The 19,843-nt window shown below is 43.2% G+C and overlaps 1 protein-coding gene across 7 annotated transcripts in view; it reads right to left on the minus strand.

The window, feature by feature from the left end:
* Positions 1–2,760: 2,760 nt before the first annotated feature.
* Positions 2,761–19,843, minus strand: part of EIF4ENIF1 (eukaryotic translation initiation factor 4E nuclear import factor 1) — a 57,540-nt gene continuing 40,457 nt past the window's right edge. For 4 of the 7 annotated variants that reach the window (XM_021665666.2, XM_021665665.2, XM_064367915.1 and 1 more), the window contains 11 exons: positions 19,486–19,665; positions 18,516–18,748; positions 14,259–14,330; positions 13,331–13,514; positions 12,096–12,175; positions 11,057–11,199; positions 8,224–8,308; positions 6,279–6,411; positions 5,128–5,472; positions 4,084–4,248; positions 2,761–3,519 (listed from right to left, as the gene is read on the minus strand). In XM_021665666.2, the coding sequence (XP_021521341.1) occupies positions 3,278–3,519; positions 4,084–4,248; positions 5,128–5,472; positions 6,279–6,411; positions 8,224–8,308; positions 11,057–11,199; positions 12,096–12,175; positions 13,331–13,514; positions 14,259–14,330; positions 18,516–18,748; positions 19,486–19,665 (1,862 nt within the window). In that variant the 3' untranslated portion in view covers positions 2,761–3,277. The remainder of the gene's footprint in view (positions 3,520–4,083; positions 4,249–5,127; positions 5,473–6,278; positions 6,412–8,223; positions 8,309–11,056; positions 11,200–12,095; positions 12,176–13,330; positions 13,515–14,258; positions 14,331–18,515; positions 18,749–19,485; positions 19,666–19,843) is intronic. The other 3 variants (XM_021665667.2, XM_021665669.2, XM_021665668.2) reach the window with 3 other exon arrangements.

The raw sequence follows: 19,843 nt of genomic DNA on the forward strand, positions 1-19,843 counted from the left end.
AGTTGTTGGTAAAGGGAATAGAATTATTGAAGAACCAGAGTTTAACCCTGTAAGTTACCAGAGTTTATCCCTGTAAGTTATCCTCATTCTTGGTTTGTGTTTATGCTCATAGTTCACAAAGAAGGGCCAGTGGACCTCATGCTTCCCTTCCTTAATAGAGTCTGGCTTCTGAAACACTCAGAAGCAGGTTGGGCACCATGGCTTAGCCTGTAATCCCAGCACTTTGGGAGGCCAAGGTGGGTGGACAACCTGAGGTTGAGAGTTCAAGATCAGCCTGGCCAATATGGTGAAACCTCATCTCTACTAAAATTAAAAAATTAGCTGGGCATGGTGGCAGGCAGCTGTAATCCCAGCTACTTGGGAGGCTGAGGCAGGAGAATCACTTGAACCCTGGAGGCGGAGGATGCAGTGAGCCGAGATTGTGCCACTGCACTCCAGCCTGGGCACAACAGAGCGAGACTCCATCTCAAAAACAACAAAAACAGTAGCTACCTCCTAGGGGAAGGCCTAGCTGTACTCTGTTCACTTCATTCCCACTTCTTTTTACCACTGACCTCCCAAAGACTATTTAACTGTTTCTTTTGGGAGAGAATATTCTTTTCTCTCCTATCTGACCTCCCCTGCTTAACAGATTTTCCATGATATGCTTTGTGGCCCTCAGCTGTTACTTTCAGGATGCCTTCTATATCCTTAGCTTCTCTTAACTTTTATTTTGCACATCCTTCCAGCACTGATTACTTCTAAACTCATCTCGTGCCTGCAAGACATCAAAAGTTTTTCCAAAGATATCCCTTCCTCTCTGCCCTTATCCTATATCAAGTTCTTAGCTCCTTGAAGACTGCATTAACGTCTCTTTTGTCTCCATCCCCCACCCCTGCTTCCTCTAGTCCTTGTGTTTACCAAAATACTTCTGCTAAAACCTGTATGTCAGCTTCTGCTGATACTCTTAGCAACACTCCCTTATTTCCTTCTGACTCCATTTTGCCAAAACCAGCTAATGGCTTTGCCCTTTGCATAGTACCTGTTTGTTTCCATCCTACTAGCTTCTAGCCTGAAAAGGAAGCCTTTACTAGCAGGTTTAACCCAGTCCTCCTTACCTTGCACCTATTAACGTTGGTTCAACATGAAGGGGCAGGTAAGTGGAAGATACACGGGAAAGATGGAACTGGATTCAGGCATCTGTGTTCTGCCATTGACACTTGGGACTGCTTTCCAGTTTTCACCTGTGGAAACCAGAAAGGATTTGCCAGAAATTCTAAACATAGTGTCTATAGTGTTTATTTCTGAAGCTGAGGAATCATATGAAGTGAATACTAATGAGGTTGAAGGTACCAGGAAGAGACCTCATGCATAATCCACAAAGCCAGGTGTTGCTGAAAGATGATCTGCTTTCTTGTATTCCTGCAATAGAGGGCAGGATAGGCAGTTCCAGGCTTATAATCAATACCCCTAACACTCAAGACTCGGGCTGCTCAAGACTCTACTACCCTTGTAGTAAAAAAATCCAACCACCTTGACCTTTATCTCCCTATTTTACCCTTTAGCATGGAGTCAGAAGCTTTTATAGTCCTAAATGGACAAATACCTAGAACTCTGGTAAACCAACTTGAGTAGCATAGAAAATAAGTATCATCACCTCATAGCAGGACTGAAAAACTTTAGTAAAGGGGACTCAGGACCCTCCTGTATTCTATAAAATCTTTATCCTCCAATGCTGTGTATATACTAATAGTTAAGGTGGATAATAAAACAATTGTGAGCTAAGGAATGTGATACAGAACACAAGGAGTCAATTAATACATGAGTCTTAAGGGAAATTCTTAGATTCCAGTGGGTTGAATCAGAACTCTGAGCTTACAGAAACAGGATGCCCCAGTAAACATGATTTGTTACAGAGAAACTACCATATGTAATAGGTGATTCCCTAATAAATTGTTTTCACTAGGTTGGTTTAATCTTGGAAATTACACTATAGATATCCTGGTGTTAGCCATAAGGCTACCTACTTAGAGGGTCAGTCCAGTCTAAACTGACCCATCGGGGTCTTTAAGGCTCAAGAAAAAGGCCATCGCTTCTTCCTCCTAAATCAAGATATAGTTCAGTTTCCATAGGTTGTGGGGTTTTTTTTTTTTGAGACAGTCTTGCTCTGTCACCAGGTGCCAGTTTGGAGTGCAGTGGTACGATCTTGGCTCACTGCAACCTCTGCCTCCCAGGTTCAAGCAATTCTCCTGCCTCAGCCTCCCGAGTAGCTGGGAATACAGGCACGCGCCACTACACCCGGCTAACTTTTGTATTGTTTTAGTAGAGATGAGGTTTCACCATGTTGGCCAGGATGGTCTCTATCTCTTGACCTCGTGATCTGCCCACCTCGGCCTCCCAAAGTGCTGGGATTACAGGAGTGAGCCACTGTGCCCTGGTCAGTTTCCATAGGTTTTAAAGAAAAATTTAAACTTCAGATCACTGCCCTCAAGGAACATACTGAGCATGGCTCAGCTGGTTAGAAATTAAGAAGGCCAGCCTGGGCTACATAGCGAGATCCTGCCTCTACAAAAAATAAGGAAAAAGTTAGTGGTGTGGCCTGTAGTTCCATCCACTAGGAAGGCTGAGGTAAGAGGATGGCTTGAGCCCAGGAGGTTGAGGCGGCAGTGAGCCGTGATTGCACCACTGTACTCTAGCCTGGGCAACACAGAGTGAGACCCTGTCTCCAAACAAACAAAATTAGGAAGGGTTTCAGAGAGGAAATAAACACAACAATGCCAGTTTACTTCATACACACACTTAGCATATGCAATTTTAATCAACCAAAAGAAAATCCCAAATGTACAAGTGAAAAAAATCCAGACTGTTGACACAGGCTTAACTAATATCAGCTACTTTTATGTACAGCTGTATAAGTTCAAAAAAGCTATATGTATGTACAAAAGTTGTTTATACACAGGTCTGTACATAAGGGTCTATACATTTATTTCCTCAGAACCCTTAGGTGCCACCTCTTGGTGAGGACACCAACACTTCACTCACATATCTTACAAAAAAGAAAGAGCATTTCCAGGATTGACAACATTGTGAATCCTGTATTCAGACAATGTACACTCCACTGGACTGGTTAAGATCCTTCCATCATAATGCGGATCACGCCAGGTGCATGGGTTCCCCCAAGCAGCTTCACACAGAGTGCTCCAAAGTAAAAGCCCATAAACCAACCCGAGATGAGGAAGCAGAGTCCTGCCCAGGGTGCCACCACAGGTCTGGGCTTAGTTGAGTCTGCCTGCCCAGCTCACTGTCGGTATTCCAATTCATCTACACTGATAACTTTGGTGGGCATGGAGGGCAGGGGTTGCTGTAGCACATCTGAGCCAAACCATTTGGCGAGTCCTACTGGGGAGCTGCTCCTCTGGGTAGGGCGATGCTCCAGCTGGGAGTGCATGTGGGGCAGGCCTGACCGGCTGGGCACATTCTGAGGGGCTGTTTGAACACTGACAGCTGCTGCCTGGGAACCAGAGCCTGGAGGATGCAAAACTGTGGAGATAAGAAGGGTTATCATTCACAGCATGAAAAGGTAAGAAGTTTATTAGACCCTGCTTCATTCAAACCCTATCCAAAGAGAGTCTTTACTAGAGGATTTTTTCTAGATGATGCCAGAAAACAGTACCATGGAAAGCTGAGCTATTCAGCTACCAGTACTGAAAACTCATCCTGGATGACATGACCACTACTTCTCATGGCAAGTAACCACATCACAGAAGCAGCAACATTAACTGGTGAGAGGGCATATACCCTGGGCAGGCCCGATGCTGAACGTCTGATGGAAGGATTCTCAGCCCTGTCTCCTAAGAGGCAAAGGACAAAGAAAGCCAAAGCACACTTGGCTCTTCCCCACTGACTTTGCAGGAACAGTAATCCCAAATTGCATTGAGGTCAATTTACTTCATCTTATTCTCTGGTTACACCCTTGCCCCAAACTTAGAAAAAGTTAATGAATGAAAATGTCAATGTTAATTCATCTCCACTGGAAATTAGTCCTAAAAGCTTCAAGATTCTTTAAGTCCATCCCAAACTCACCTGTCACATTCCTGAACCTACCTGAGCGCTGTAGCTGCTGTTGCATCATTGCCAGATGCAGAGGTGTTCCAGGACGAGGGTTTAAGAGAGGGTGACTAGCAGCAGGTAAAGGGTAAAAGGGCTGACCCAGGATAGGGCCAGATATTCCCTGTAAATGAGTCAAGTCCATCCCAGGAGGAAGCACACCTATTGAGCAGAAAAGGCATGCTGCTGAGTAGTCTTAATGTTACCTGGAAGTTTTCCAGCTTCACTGTACAGTTTTGCTGATCTGGAAGTTAATAGTAAGAATTAATGGCTGGGTGAGGTGGCTCACTCCTGTAATTCCAGCACTTTGGGAGGCCGAGGCAGGCAGATCACAAGGTCGGGAGTTCAAGAAGAGCCTGGCCAACATGGTGAAACCCCATCTCTACTAAAAATACAAAAATTAGCTGGGCATGGTGACGGGCACCTGTAATCCCAACTATTCAGGAGGCTGAGGCAGGAGAATTGCTTGAACCCAAGAGGCAGAGGTTGCAGTGAATTGGGATCGCACCATTGCACTCCAGTCTGGGTGACAGAGAAAGACTCTGACGCAAAAAAAAAAGAAGAATCCTCTGGCTCACATCTGTAATCCTAGCACTTTGGGAGGCCAGGACAGGTGGACTGACTGAGCTCAGGAGTTTTGAGGCCAGGCTGGCCAATACAGTGAAACTCCGTCTCTACTAAAACACAAAACGAATTAGTAGGGCATGGCGGCGTATGCCTGTAGTCCCAGCTACTCGGGAGGCTGAGGCAGGAGAAATGCTTGAACCCAGAAGACAAGAGGTTGCAGTGAGCCACTGCACTCCAGCCTGGGCGAGAGAGTTGAGACTCCGACTCTACAAAAAATAAAATAAATAAAAAAGAACAACCCTCAAGCTAGGTTCCTAATCTTTTAAAAGACTAGGGGGGATTGACTGGATTGGACCTACTGCCTACCAGTTGGATGGGAGAATCCAGGGAAATCTCCCACATTATACAGCACTTCATCAGTGTGAACAATTGTCCTGCTAGGTCTATAAACTGACACTCAGGTTGGAAACTCACCAGCTTGGAGCAAATTCGGAAGATGCTGTGGATGTACTCCCTGTGCCAGCATTCTCTGTACCAATCCTGGGTGAAGCTGGTGAGCAGGCCGAACCATAGGGACATGGGGGACAAGGGGAACTTGGTGGACAGGGCGGAGAAAAGGTGTTGCAGGAACTGGGGATGCCAAGGTGGGTGTTTTTCTCCCAGCTGCTTTAGGTCGATAATCTTGTTCTTTGGTGTAACGGTTGGTCTGGGACAGTGGGGTGGAACACGAAGACCTCTGTAACGCTGATAGTTTTGGATTTGTAGTGGGAGAAGAGCCTCGATCAGCACTGGGTACGGAGCTGGATGACAGGAGGTTCTCTATGAGGATCCAAACAAAAAATATTTTGGTAAACCTCTCCCATACACTTTTGGCCTCCCACTGGTCTAGTACATTATTTCTTAAGGTCATAATTTTTATCTGATACCCTTAACAAGGTTAGAGGATTACATGGTAGGAACCATCATTTGCCTCATTAAACAGGACCAAAGATGAATTGTTAGACACCCTTCTCTGCACAAATGGCTGTGGCCTAGATTATTTCAATGGCAATTAGAATCTGGTCAAAGAACCCAAACTGTCTTAATAGTATCAACAGGATTTCCTCCCCACCAACCACCCAAGCCTTCTCAAACACAGGCAAAAATCTCTCAGATCTATACTCTACACCTGTGTAAACCCTAATTTAGAATCTGTGTGTTACCACATCCTTCACAATCCCTACTGTGCAACTCCTAAAAAGCTTCTCACATATTTTCTATATTGGACACTTAAGTCTCCAGAGGCTGGATTTCAGAAGTAAAACTAGCTGAATTATATTAATTTACCAAATAAGTATACTAATTATTCAATTTTGAAGCCTAAGTAAGGATTCTAAACTAACGCTCATTCTACCTGTCTGGTAGTAGCACTCAGACTGGTCAAAATTTCAAGCAACCGAGCAACTGTGGGCTGGCCCAGTTCTTCTCACTGTCACACAGAACCTTCGCACTGACACAGAACCATGGTCCAGAGAAGTTAGGGATCTTGCCCAGGGCTTTGCATAGAATGTCAAGCTGGACAGCACTCAGGCCCATGTTCTCTCCACATACTTTCTTGAGCAGTGCCATTAACAGCTCTGTAGTACCTTCACTAGACTTCTGAGTATCCTCTTTACTGTCACCAAGAGCTGCTTTTCCAGACGCTGGCTCCTCCTTGCTCTTCTCTTTGCTCTCATACATCTTACGAATCACTGAGGTAGGGGTAAAGGAAGGAGAAAGCTGCAGAGAAAAACAACTGGCATTAGCACATTCTCTAAGTGCCTTTCTCTAATACTAAGCCAGGATTAATTGGTCAAGCTATTCAACAAAGAGTCCCCACACTGGTAGCATAGGCCAACTCTAGTATTCTGTTCTGTAGCTGCTGGAGGAAAAACAGAATGGGGCAAATAGGCAGTGTCCCAAGCACATCATCCCTTACTCACAACTCGGTGATACTAGGGATATGCCTACGCAGCCTCTGCTTCACACATTTCCCCAGCCTGGGATTAGGCTGGCAAGAAGGAAGGAATATGGCCAGAAACATACCTTGGAGCAACTTCCTTCTGTGAAGGGACATTTCAAAGACAGCCTCAGAACCAAAATTACTCCATACTCCTAATATTTCCCTTCTTAACTTGGCTACCAGAAAAGTTAATTACCTCAATAGTCTCCTTAGCCATCACAATTAATCACTTGAGTCATTTCTTATCTCTTCACTATTTCTACTTTGATGATTTTATTATCCATGTCCCTTCTCTCAGCAAACAACCCTACATCTTTGATGGCAGGAGACAAGACATGGTTTATGAACAGAAAAGCTCCTTCCAGATCCTGCTGCCTTCAAGGTGACTGGTGCAAAGACCCACATGGGGTTCTGAAGCACACAGCAAAGTTTTTTTTCCTTCTCTTATCAGCTCTGAATAGATGATAAATATCTGTGGGGAATGAAACTTTTTTTTTTTAAGACAGGGACTCACTAGGGAGTGCAGTGGCATGATCTTGGCTCATTGCAAACTCCACCTTTTGGACTCAAGTGATCTCCCACTTCAGCCTCTAGCGTATAGCTCAGACCACAGATGTGCACTACTATGCCTGACTAAAATTTTTTGTATTACTAATTTTTTGTATTAGACAGGATCTCACTAGGTTGCCCAGTCTGGTCTGGAACTCCTGAACTCAAGCAATCCACTTACCTCGGCCTCTCAAAAGGCCTGGGATTACAGGTGTGAGCCACCACACCCCGTTAGAATGAAACTTTTTTTTTTAGACGGATTCTTGTTCTGTCACCCAGGCTGGAGTTCACTGGCTTGATCTGAACTCACTGCAACCCCTGCCTCCTGGGTTCAAGCAGTTCTCCTGCCTCAGCCTGCCGAGTAGCTGGGAATACAGGCGCCTGCCACCATGGCCACCTAATTTTTGTATTTTTAGTAGAGATGGGGTTTCACCACATTGGCCAGGCTGATCTCGAATTCCTGACCTTGTGATCCACCCGCCTCAGCCTCCCAAAGTGCTGGGATTATAGGCGTGAGCCACTGTGCCCGGCCAAATGAAACAGTTTTTAAAATAATGATAGTTATAAAACTAGACTTGTCACTGCATATAAGCAAACCCTTCTGTTCTAGCCTTAGTTCATATCACAGACCTGAAATGGGGAATCTGAACTTGTGAACTCTCCGACTACAAGTCTCACTGGACTCCCCACTGTCTGACTCAGTCACCACTGTCCACTTCATTTCCTGTCTCTCATTCTTATCCTCCTGTCTCCCCACACCAGTTTCATTTCTTTGAACATACTGTATCACCTCGTGTGCCCTGGCCCATAATCATCTCTGCTGGAACATATTTTCCCCAATATAGGGGCTTCACTAAAATCCTAAGACTTAGACTGTGTCCTAAAAGGGAAAGACCTAATAGATAGGTATGAAAGACTACTAGGTCAGTTATTCCTTTGGAAGGAACTCAAGGACATTTAGGGCACACAGTGGTATAACACATGTACAACCCAACAAGGAGAAGCCTTAAAGTCCTTCACAGTCACTGAAAGTCACCTACCATGCTTGTGATGGAGGCAGCAGGAGCGGGGGAAGAGGAATTCCCTCGATGAACTGGTGCTGGTGACTTGGTCACTCGCTGTTGCCTGTGAACAAACCAATTATAAGCATGAACCCCAATCTGCTTAACTTCAAGTCTTAAAACTATATAATACTCAAGACCAGCCTAGGAATTTTAAATCCCCTTTCCCTTACCCAATTCAATTTCCCAAGCATTTAGGCCTAACATATGCAGAAGCACATGCTAAGTTCTGAGGGAAGACAAAAGCAAAATGAAACATGGTCCCAGTCTTGTAAGAGCTCTCAGTCTAGTGGGGGAGACAGTCACATAGAGCAAACCAAGGCATGTAGATATTAGGCACCAATAAAGTACAATGGGAAAATGGAGGGGTTAGAAGGAATGACAGGGCACTGCAGGGATGCTTCTTGGGGAAGAAGCTGCGTTAAACTGGGTGTGATCAACAGGAAGCTGAAGATGGAGAACAACAGTTCAGGTAGAACAGGTACAGGAACTTGGGAGGGCCTTGGGAGTTGTAGGGTTATCCAGAGCTGGTGTATAGTTTACTGTAGACTACACCAGTGAGGTACACTAGGGAGGGCCTTAATTCTTGGGTCAGCTGTGCTTCACTGGGCAGGGAGCAGCAATAACTAGCACAGTACCTGGCATAGAACTGATGCTCTGTGTGACACTCGTTCAAATCAAATATAGAATCAAAAGTTTCAGCTATTTTAGGACTACTCTTGGTCTACACAAGATTGATCTCAGGCCTCAAAGGTCAAGACCCAAGTATAGTCACTGACTTGATCTGAATCACCGAGAGATGGAAAACCAAAATTCATGGCTTCTTTCTAGTTAGTACTCCATTGCTGCCATACTGTGATTGTGAGAATGACAACATGGGCAGACAGATCAGTACTATTCTGAGTGACTAAATGACGAACCCCAAACTTGGGGGTTCCACATGACCTTTCATTTTAGTAAACATATTTAAGCACCTGCTACAGACATTGTTCCAGGTTCTTGGGATACAGCAGTGAACAAAAGAAAAAAAATCTCTGGCCTCATAGAGGTTACATTCTTGGGGCTGCAGGATGGAGTGGGGTTACTACAGGCAGGGAGACAAAAAACAAATAGCATGCTAGACAGTGATGATACAATTAAAACAAGCACGGTAAGAAAGGCATGTTTGTTTGAGGGACACAACTATACACAGGGAGAACCTGAGAGGCTGACACTGATCCAAAACATGAAGGCTAGACTGATACTGACTCACATCTACTTGCTAGTTTTGAGTAAGCCACGTTTTAAAAACCCAGGTTTTCTGTATCTGTAAAATGCAGTTACATACCCCCTCATCTACCTCACAGGGTTGATGTGAACATCATATAAAATTCTGGGCCAGGTGTGGTAGCACATGCCTGTAATCCCAGCACTTTGGGGATCAAAGCAGGTAAATCACTTGAGGCCAAGAATTAAAGACTAGTCTGGCCAACATAGCGAAACCCCATCTCTACTAAAAATACAAAAAATTAGCTGAGTATGGTGGCCCACTCCTGTAGTCCTACCTACTTGGGAGGCTGAGGCATGAGAATCGCTTGAACCCAGGAGAAGGAGGCTGCAGTGAGCCAAGATTGTGCCACTGCACTCCAGCGTGGGCAACAGAGCGAGAGACTGTCTCCAGAAAAACAACAACAAACAAAAACCGGATGTTAAAAGTACTCTGAAAGTCACAAATCACCATCAATGAATACTAGGTAACTATATTATGCTGTAGAGAGAAAGCACGTGAGAGGGGTTCAGCAGATGAGTCTGGAGCTCTCTGTTACGGTTGAGGTGTGCTATAAATAGGATGTGTTTGTGTAAGGGTATCTCCTGGTCTCAGTATCTTCTGAAACGGTTAACAGGTAAAACCACCTGAAGCAAAACACTGAGGCACTATGGTAGTAACTTTAAGAATCACATCAAAACATTAATTACCAAGTATTTTAAGGGTGGACTAAACTGTAGTGTTGAGGGATGTGTATTTTGGTGATAAAACTCAAAAATAATTAAGGTAGTGATTACTTTTAAAGGCTGGACAGTGGACAGTTCTGAGGAGAAAGGGTTATTATTGGCACAGGGTGCATGGAGGGCCTCTGAGAAGTTAACAAGGAAGTTTGCCTTATAATAATAAGCTATACATTTGTTTTATATAGTTTTCTTTATCTGTTTTATTTTACGATAAAATAATGTTGCCAATGCTTTCCCTTTTCTCTCCAACTTATAATTTCATTTTACCACTTGTTGCAACTAAAAAAAGAGGAGAGCGAGCTCAGTAATCTATTTGTTAACAACTCTGATCAACAAACCCATCAGTTCTGGCCAACAAACTGTTGATGTAGCAAACCTGCATCAAGGGAGTTTGATAAGAACATCTCATCTGTGGGGAAAGGAATAAGGAGCTATGCTAGTTCCATTTGTAAAAATGCATTAACTGGTAGAAACATCCTAAGATTTTAAAATATATTTACTCATAACAATCTTGAGGTAAATTAGGCAAGCGACATCCCTTCCAAATGGCTAATTAGCAAACTCAAAGATAAAAAGTAATTTGTAAATCAAGAACAGAAATAAAACCATATAGAATGAAAACCCTATGCCCTTGCAGTAGCATTTAATCATATTTCCTCTGTTTAATCTATTTCTTCTATTGATTTGGATTGGGATGGAATTTCTACCACATACTGAACAACATACCACAGTATATGCAACAGAATTATACTGCAGATAAGTAATTTGTTAATTTCAGGAAAACTATATCTGTAAATCTCCACGAGTAGGATTAGTAATTTACCTGTTTCTGAATCCATCTCTGGTTCTGTCCACCTGTGGTTTGCCAAAACCAGGTTGGTAGAAGTTTGCTGCCTGTACAGCCAGGTCATGTGGCAAGGCCAGCCCCTCTAAAGCTGCCTGTTGCAACTCCAGCTGGCTCATCTGCTGAAAAGAAGTGAGAGGGGAGGGTCAGGAGAAGAGTGAGAACACAGGACACTTTCTTCAAAGGTCTCTCCTTCACTCTTAGAAAGGTTAGGTTAAGCAGAAGCTGAGAAAGGTACTACAAACTGAGTAAGTTGTGCTGCCATTGCACTTAATAAGATTTTTTTTTTTTTTTTTTGAGACGGCGTTTCGCTCGTTACCCAGGCTGGAGTGCAATGGCGTGATCTCGGCTCACTGCAACCTCCGTCTCCTGGGTTCAAGCAATTCTCCTGCCTCAGCTTCCCGAGTAGCTGGGACTACAGGCGTGCGCCACCATGCCCAGCTAATTTTTGTATTTGTAGTAGAGACGGGGTTTCACCATGTTGACCAGGATGGTCTCGATCTCTTGACCTTCTGATCCACCCATCTTGGCCTCCCAAAGTGCTGGGATTACAGGCGTGAGCCACCGTGCCCGGCCCAAGATTTTAACAATTTAAGTATTACTTGAATTATTCAGCAAATTGTCTAACCTTCACTGAGTTTGAAATATAGATCAAAACCATTTCTCTGTTTTAGAGACAGGGTCTCACTCTGCCACCCTGGCTAGAGTACAATGACACCATCATAGCTCACTGTAGTCTCAAACTCTTAGGCTCAAATGATCCTCCTGCCTCAACCTCCTGTGTAGATGGGACTAAAGATGCATGCCACCATACCTGGCTCATTTTTTAAATTTACTTTTGGGCTCAAGTGATCCTCCTGCCTCGGCCTCCCAAAGTGTTGGGATTACAGGCATGAGCAGACATGCCTGGCCTCAAAACTATTTCTAAGAATCACAGTCATTCAGCTCTCTACCCCACATCTACCAATAGGGTGAAGGGCAAGCAAGAGATTGAGTTTCAGAAAGAGCTCAGCCTGACCTGGGCCGTGATGGGGCTCATGGGTTTGCGCATGCCTTGGAATGGATCTCCGAGTAGCTGCTGTGGTCCTGGTGTGAAACCTGTCAGGAAAGTTATCAAGTGAGTACCAAAATGGTACGTGTGCATCAGGGAGGCATTTTCACTAATGCATGCCACTTCTTGCTGAACACCATCTCTTGGAAAGCACTGATTTCTTGGGCTGACAGATGTCCTCCCTCTGTACCCCGACAGTGGGCTATGTGGACCTCAACCAGATCACTGCCTGAATTGCTGGTGTTATCCACCTCAACTAAGCCATCACCTTTGTTCCTTTTAAAGCCAAGAGCTCTATCTGGGAAAGAAGAGCTTTTCCAGCCAGCAGTTTGTCCCATTATCACTCAGCCAGCTGGTGCTAAAGCAGACACCACTGCTCTGAGAGTATACATTCTCTCCATTCTATCTGTTTGACTGTGGACAGATTTCAAAAAATGCCTCTCGAGGTTTGTTTGGCAGGAGCCAAAGTGGCCAGCAGCCTAAAGTGGTTGAGGATGGCAGGAACACTACGACAGTCCATGCAAATACTTTGCTAAGACACTTTCTGGAACTTTTCTTTCAGTTACATGCTGAATTAGCCATAAGACTTAACAGCAGATTGTCTATCAAACTCGATAGCTTCATAGAGAACCACTACACTGACTTCTACTGTATCAAAGAAAAACTTAAGCAGAATTAACCTTTTTTTGGATTAGTTCCCAAAGTAAGGAATAAGACTAAAGAGCTGGATAAAAGATTTCAAGAAAAAAATATCTATAACATGAACATATTCACCTAGAAGGGCAACTGATAAGATATCTTCCATGTTTGCTCCCCCATCCCCCAAAAGTAAGTGTGTGTGTGTGTGTGTGTGTATATATATATATATATTTTTTTTTTTTTGAGACAGTCTTACTCTGTTGCCCAGGCTGGAGTGCAGTGGTGCAATCTTGGTTCACTGCAATCTCCGCCTCTCAGATTCAAGCAATTCTCCTGTCTCAGCCTCCCGAGTAGCTGGAATTACAGGCATGCACCATCATGCCTGGCTATTTTTTGCATTTTGAGTAAAGATGGGGTTTCACCATGTTGGCCAGACTGGTCTCGAACTTCTGACCTCAGGTGATCCGCCCACCTCAACCTCCCAAAGTGCTGGAATTACAGACGTGAGCCACCACACCTCACCATAAAATTCCTATTTCTTTTTGGCAAATAAGCATACTTACCAATTGGTGATGGTATTCTTGGGCGAAGGTAGTCTGCTGAGGCTGCTCGAGTTTGAAACACCTGTGACAAGGGAGGAGAGGGTGCTCTTTGGCCCAGTAAAGATGTTGTAGGCTCCAAGCTCCCCATAAGGCCACTCAGAAGATTGGAAGAAGCAGGTCTCTGAACTGATTGACCCAGAAGTTCCTAAAGGCAGAAAAGCCAAATCCCTGTGAACAAACTTAGTTCTTCCTTCTACTCAGAGGCTGTGAGTTATGGATTAACTTTTGAGAGCCACAAGATGAATCTCCCTCATGCTCAACTGAAAGACTTGGCATATGTACATGCAACACATTTCTCTGAATGTTCAGCTAGCAACATTTGCTCTAAGTCAGTGCTACAAATAGAGGTTACTTTTTTTTTTTTTGAGACAGAGTCTCATTCTATCACCCAGGCTGGAGTGCAATGGTGTGATCTCGGTTCATTACAACCTCCACCTCCTGGGTTCAAGTGATTCACATGCCTCAACCTCCTAAGGAGCTGGGATTACAGTCGTGTGCCACCACACCTGGCTAATTTTTGTATTTTTAGTAGAGTCACGGTTTCACCATGATGGCCAGGCTAGTCTCCTGACCTCAGGTGATCCACCCACCTCAGCTTCCCAAAGTATTAGGATTATAGCCGTGAGCCCCTATGCCCAGCTAGATACTTTTAAGTTCCACAGAAACTGCAAAGCAAACTAGAAGTCAAGGTTTAGTTTGTCAACTTTTTTAGCCACCCCCTATCTCCTGCCCATTGAGATTAACACCAACACCAAAGTATGTTAGGCAACAAGATCACAGCTCTCATTGCCAGGCAGCATAGATCATTTTCTAAGGCCCAAAGCTGGACCACTAGACAAAACCGGTTCAGGAGACTACTGTTCAAGACTTCAATAAGATTGTGAAGTACCTGTAGGATGTTCTTAGGGACAGGCTGGCCTGGAATCTCAGCAGGGGACATCAAATGGCTTTCAAGATTTTGCTAAAAAAGTCAAAGGAAAACTGCTTTTAACTTTCTTAACTCACTTAACTTACAGATTGATTGAGGACCACAAGAAAGCATAAAATACTCCTCCTAGGGAGTTGATAACAGCAGAATGATGCTCAAGTCACAGAAAAGTTAGACCAACTTGTTCTGCTCTCAACACACAGGTCCCAAAGATCTGGGGATCGAAAGACTGTTCACATGTACATGCAAAGTCCACTCAGAGATTGTCACTATGCTAACCCTAGTCCATTTCCCTGTTTCTAACACTGACCAAAAGAAGGGTGAAAAATGGTGAAATTGGAGAACACTTGAGACAACTCTTTCTACCCATTATCTTTAACAAGATTTACTGGAGACACACACACACACATACATTTTGAGACAGGGTCTTGTTCTGTTGCCCAGGCTGGAGTACAGTGGTGTAATCATGGCTTGCTGCAGCTTTGACCTCTTAGGCGCAAGTGATCCTCTCATCTCAGCCTCCTTAGTAGCTGGGAGAGACTACAGATGTGTGCCACCACACCCAACTAATTTTTATATTTTTTGTAGAGTTGGGGTTTCGTCATGTTGCCCAGGCTGGTCTTGAACTTCTGGGCTCAAGCAGTCCTCCTGCCCTGGCCTCCCAAAGTGCTGGGATTATAGGCATGATCCTCCGCACTAGCCTACACATATAGTTTTAAAATACTAGCAAACAACATGCAGGTTTAGCCAAAACGGTTATATTTCAGAGTTTCATATTTCAGGAAATTTAAGCTTTATTATTTTTAAACAAGCTGTTCCAAAATGGGTGTCACATACAGGGAAAAATGCAAATCCTCCACTCTTAAAGCAGTAGTGGTTACTTTTTTTTTTTTTTTTTTTGAGACAGGTCTATGTTTCCCAGGCTGGCCCTGAACTCCTGGGTTCAAGCAACCCTCCCACCTTGGCCTCCCAAGCAGCTGAAACTACAGACGTATACCACCAGGCCTGGCCAGTGGTTACACTTTGTGCATCCAACCTGGAGTCCCCTCCTGCACTTCGGGACATCACTATGCCTATTTAGCTCTGCATTAAGTGCTGTCTCTGGTATAGTTTCCCTTCCACTAGATGGAGCTCTCAAGGTCCAAAGCAGTGTGTAGACATGACAAATAACCCAAGGATACCCATGTATTTTATTGTCTGTTTTGGAATTGGGACTAAAGGCAGATGATTTCATAAGTTATCTCTTTAAGAGTCATTTCCATCTAACAAAAACAAATAGACAACTTTATACCACATGGCTTATTATATTTGAAGGATGGAATCTATAATTTAAAACAGAATTTAGATTGAACCAACATGTATTATTTTTGGATGAACCAATATGACTGAATCTAAATGGATGGAGGCAGATCAGAAATAGTATATAAAACACACACAGTAGTAATTAAAGACACTGAATTAAAAAAGTAAACCATGACTTAACAACATGCAAATTGAGCAATATTTTAAGATAACAACTGCTATTCTTATTCCATTACTTTCCTTGTTGCATTCTTTCCTGTTAGCCGAGTTTGTCTTAGCCTTTTCCTAGCCACTTGAATTATGTCATCCATCCCCCCTTTGACAGGTGTTTGAGGCTCCTTTGCTCAGCTAAAACCAGATAGACTTCAGAGTACTAAAACCCCAACATCAAACCAACTGCCCTTACAACTCAGAGTAAATTGTGTTAATATGAAATCCTAGAATCGTATCTGCAATAAAATGTGGAAAAATGGGCTGGGTGCAGTGGCTCACACCTGTAATACTAGCACTTTGAGAGGCCGAGGTGGGTGGATCACCTGAGGTCAGGAGTTCAAGACCAGCCTGGTCATCAGGGTGAAACCCCATCTTATAAAAAAAAAAAAAAAAAATGTGGAAAAACATCAGGTAAACTGCTGAATCCCCTGCTTCCATATTTTTAGTTGCTCACACCAAAAGAAAGAAGCTAATTACAAGATGTGAACCACACTATTGCAGTCAGCACCCAATTACCAAGACACAAAGGAAACAAGAAAGTAAAATAAGATAGTCTATCATCTTTCAATCTGGTCTTCATTTGAAAGCATTTGTATCTAATAACTCTTTGTATAAAAATAACTCAAGGCTGGGTGCGGTGGCACATGCCTCTAATCCCTGCACTTTGGGAGGGGCAAGGTAGGCAGATCACCTGAGGTCGAGTTTGAGACCAGCCTGGGCAACATGACGAAACTCTGTGTCTCTACTAAAAATTTACAAATTAGCTGGGTGAGGTGATGGGCACCTGTAATCCCAGCTACTCGGTAGGCTGAGGCAGGAGGATCGCTTGAATCTAGGAGGCGGAGGTTGCAGTGAGCTCAGATTACACCACTGCACTCCAATCTGGGCACAATGGCAAAACTCCGTCTCAAAAAAAAAATAAGCAAAAAAACCGCAACAATTTATGGGAACATTCTCCTGCAACTGACATGGTGTGGTCAGACACAAAGAAGTCACTCTACCTATCTGAGGTGTCTCTGCCTCTTTTCAAGGGTAGAAGGTCAGTCCTGGCACTAAGGAATAATGGCACACCTGACTGAGCAGGCTGAAATCTCTTATCACTATTGGTCAAATAAGGAATGCTGAAAGTCAGTTGCTTTCTCTTGGTATAAGACATAATGAGGCCGGGCACGGTGGCTCACGCCTGTAATCCCAGCACTCTGGGAGGCCGAGGCGGGTGGATCACGAGGTCAAGAGATAGAGACCATCCTAGCCGACATGGTGAAACTCCATCTATAATAAAAATACAAAAATTAGCCGGGCGTTTGGCATGCCCCTGTAGTCCCAGCTACTTGGGAGGCTGAGGCGGAAGAATCGCTTGAACCCGGGAGGTGGAGGTTGCAATGAGCTGAGACTGGGCCACTGTGCTCCAGCTTGGCAACAGGGCAAGACTCTGTCTCAAAAAAAAAAAGACATAATGAATCAAACAGCTATTGCTATTTGCATCTTGGCTAACTGTTAAGTTCCCAGGCAAGCAGGGAACGGGGGGGAAAAAAAAAAAAAAAAACAGGGAAAACTCAATTTGGTAAATTTGCTTTAACTTAGCAACTAGAATAAGTCTATGTTTATGTTTTTATTATTCATATCTACCCTGCTTCCCCATCAGTTTGTATCAAGAGATAGTGATAGTAACACATAGGCTATGGGTGAGAACTACCCTCTAAAAATTGTTATGACAAAGACCAGTACATTATAAACATCTGCATTTACAAGGTGACATGCAGTTTGTCACCTTATAACCTAACTTCGTGCCTGCAAGTGTTGTTTAATTTGGAGCCACAGCTTTTTCCATTAGTAAATTGACAGAATGTAATTATCTTGACAAACCCATCTTAGACCACCCCCTCCTCTTTTTTTTTTTTTTTTTTTTGAGATGGAGTCTCACTCTGTAGCCCAGGCTAGAATGCAGCAGCATGATCTCAACTCACTGCAATTTCCATTTCCTGGGTTCAAGTGATTCTCCTGCCTTGGACTCCCAAGTAGCAAGGACTATAGGCACCTGCTCCCACACCTAGCTAATTTTTGTATTTTTAGTAGAAATAGGGTTTCACCATGTTGGCCAGGCTTGTCTCGAACTCTTGACCTCAAGTGATCCGCCTGCCTCAGCCTCCCAAAGTGCTGGGATAACAGATATGAGCCACTGTGCCCAGCCCCATCTTAGATACTTTACAAATGATTTGTATGACTGCAAGAAAGCAGGTAATTCCTAGTATCTGGGAATAATTAGAAGATGTGAAAATAAAAATTTTACTATACAAATATGGTAAAGTATAAACTTAAATAGCTGAATAACAAAATTTTCTCTGGAGATCATCTGAAAAGATAGTTTATATCTCATTTTAGCAGTGACTTAAAGTTATACTGGCATTATATAAGACTGAATCTTTTAATCTTTATACTGTCACCCACAATACATATAAATTAACCACAAGCCTGCTTTTTCTAGTAACAATAATATATCAATAATTAAGGAACACACAAAAGCATCAAGAACCAAATGACTACTAAAGAATTTCCTGCAAGCTGTCAGTGGATCAACAACAACAACAACAAAAAAGAATTTCCAACTTACTCAGAATACCATTTTAAAAATCCATTTATTGTGGTGGGAAAAAGGAGAAATAAGAAAGGGAGAAAAGGGTGGGATTTGGGCCAGATACTTACGCTGACTTTGGGCTGAGAAGGCAAAGTCCCACTTGCCTTCATTGTGCTCACTAGCTTGTTGAATGCAGTCATGTCTCCATCTTTCTTCAGTTGTCGATTGTTGGTTACAGCATTCAAGGTCTCTTCTAGGTGTTCTGCCATGAAGGGAGTTGAATTCTTCACTTGCTGGTCCACCTTCAAGCCCTTCAGCCCTGCTTCTACCTCTTCCACTGAAAGCACAACCCCTGAATGTGCTAAGAAGTTGAGAAAGTCCAGGTTAAATCAAGCAAAGAGGTATCTGGTAGGAATTATCTTTGGCTAGTATGACAGATAAGATGGAAATAAATCTATTTAAAAATTGAGATGAAACTGTCAGAAATGGCTGACACCAAAAATAGACAAACTGAAGACATTTAAAATCATATTGAGTATTAAGTAAGAGATGGCATAAACTAAACCAACAATGTTTAGATGCTAGAAACTGGGGGACCACAACTATGAGGTGTTATGCTTTAAAAGTTGACAAGCTCCTGCTGTGCATCCTGCAGTAGGATATGAATCCCAGATAGCCCAACATTGGCAAGATTGCTACCTGCACTGTGGTCATTATATCACTAAATTTTTATGTTGAGGATTTAAAGCCTAAGCAAGAACATGGAAGACTGTGGCAGAGTTGTGAGGAAATGGTAAGTTAATGCTCTGGAGGAATAAAACATTCACTAGAGTTTGTTTTCAACATTCACTGGATTACTACCATCAGGCCCTAGGTAAGAACTTAAAAGGAAAATTTCCCATAGAGCTCATGACCCACCGTGAGATTCTCAAAGAGGTGGTATTGTTTGATGAAATGAGTTTTTAAAAAAGAACATTAAACAAAATCCCAATATATATCTGACTTTTTATGAAACAGAGGTATGGTAGACCCCACTGCTTCAATACTGAACATCTAGACTTTTTCAGATATCTAAAACAGATGTTCATAAAAACTTACAGCTTTCTTTAAGTTTTTCTTTATTTGCAGAAAGGCTGGAAAGAAGCGGTTTCAAATCTACTTTGGCTTTCTGTAGCATTTCTAAAATATCCACTTTATTTTCAGTATGGTCTTCCAATGGTATAGGAGCAAAGTAATTCCCCGAGTTCTGTCCAGGAGAGATGATGGCTTGCTCCAGACCTATTATTGCAAATAAATATACTTAAAATTAATCTGTTCCAATAAAGAAACATACCTTTCAACAGTTTTTTCTTTTCCTTTTTGAGACGGAGTTTCGCTCTTTCACCCAGGTGGGAGTGCAGCAGCATGATCTCGGCTCACTGTAACCTCCGCCTTCTGGTTTCAAGCGATTCTCCTG

Source organism: Aotus nancymaae, unplaced genomic scaffold (assembly GCF_030222135.1).
Source record: "Aotus nancymaae isolate 86718 unplaced genomic scaffold, 86718_ANA_hifiasm-v0.15.2.pri h1tg000076l, whole genome shotgun sequence".
In the NCBI taxonomy this organism is placed as follows: Eukaryota; Metazoa; Chordata; class Mammalia; order Primates; family Aotidae; genus Aotus; species Aotus nancymaae.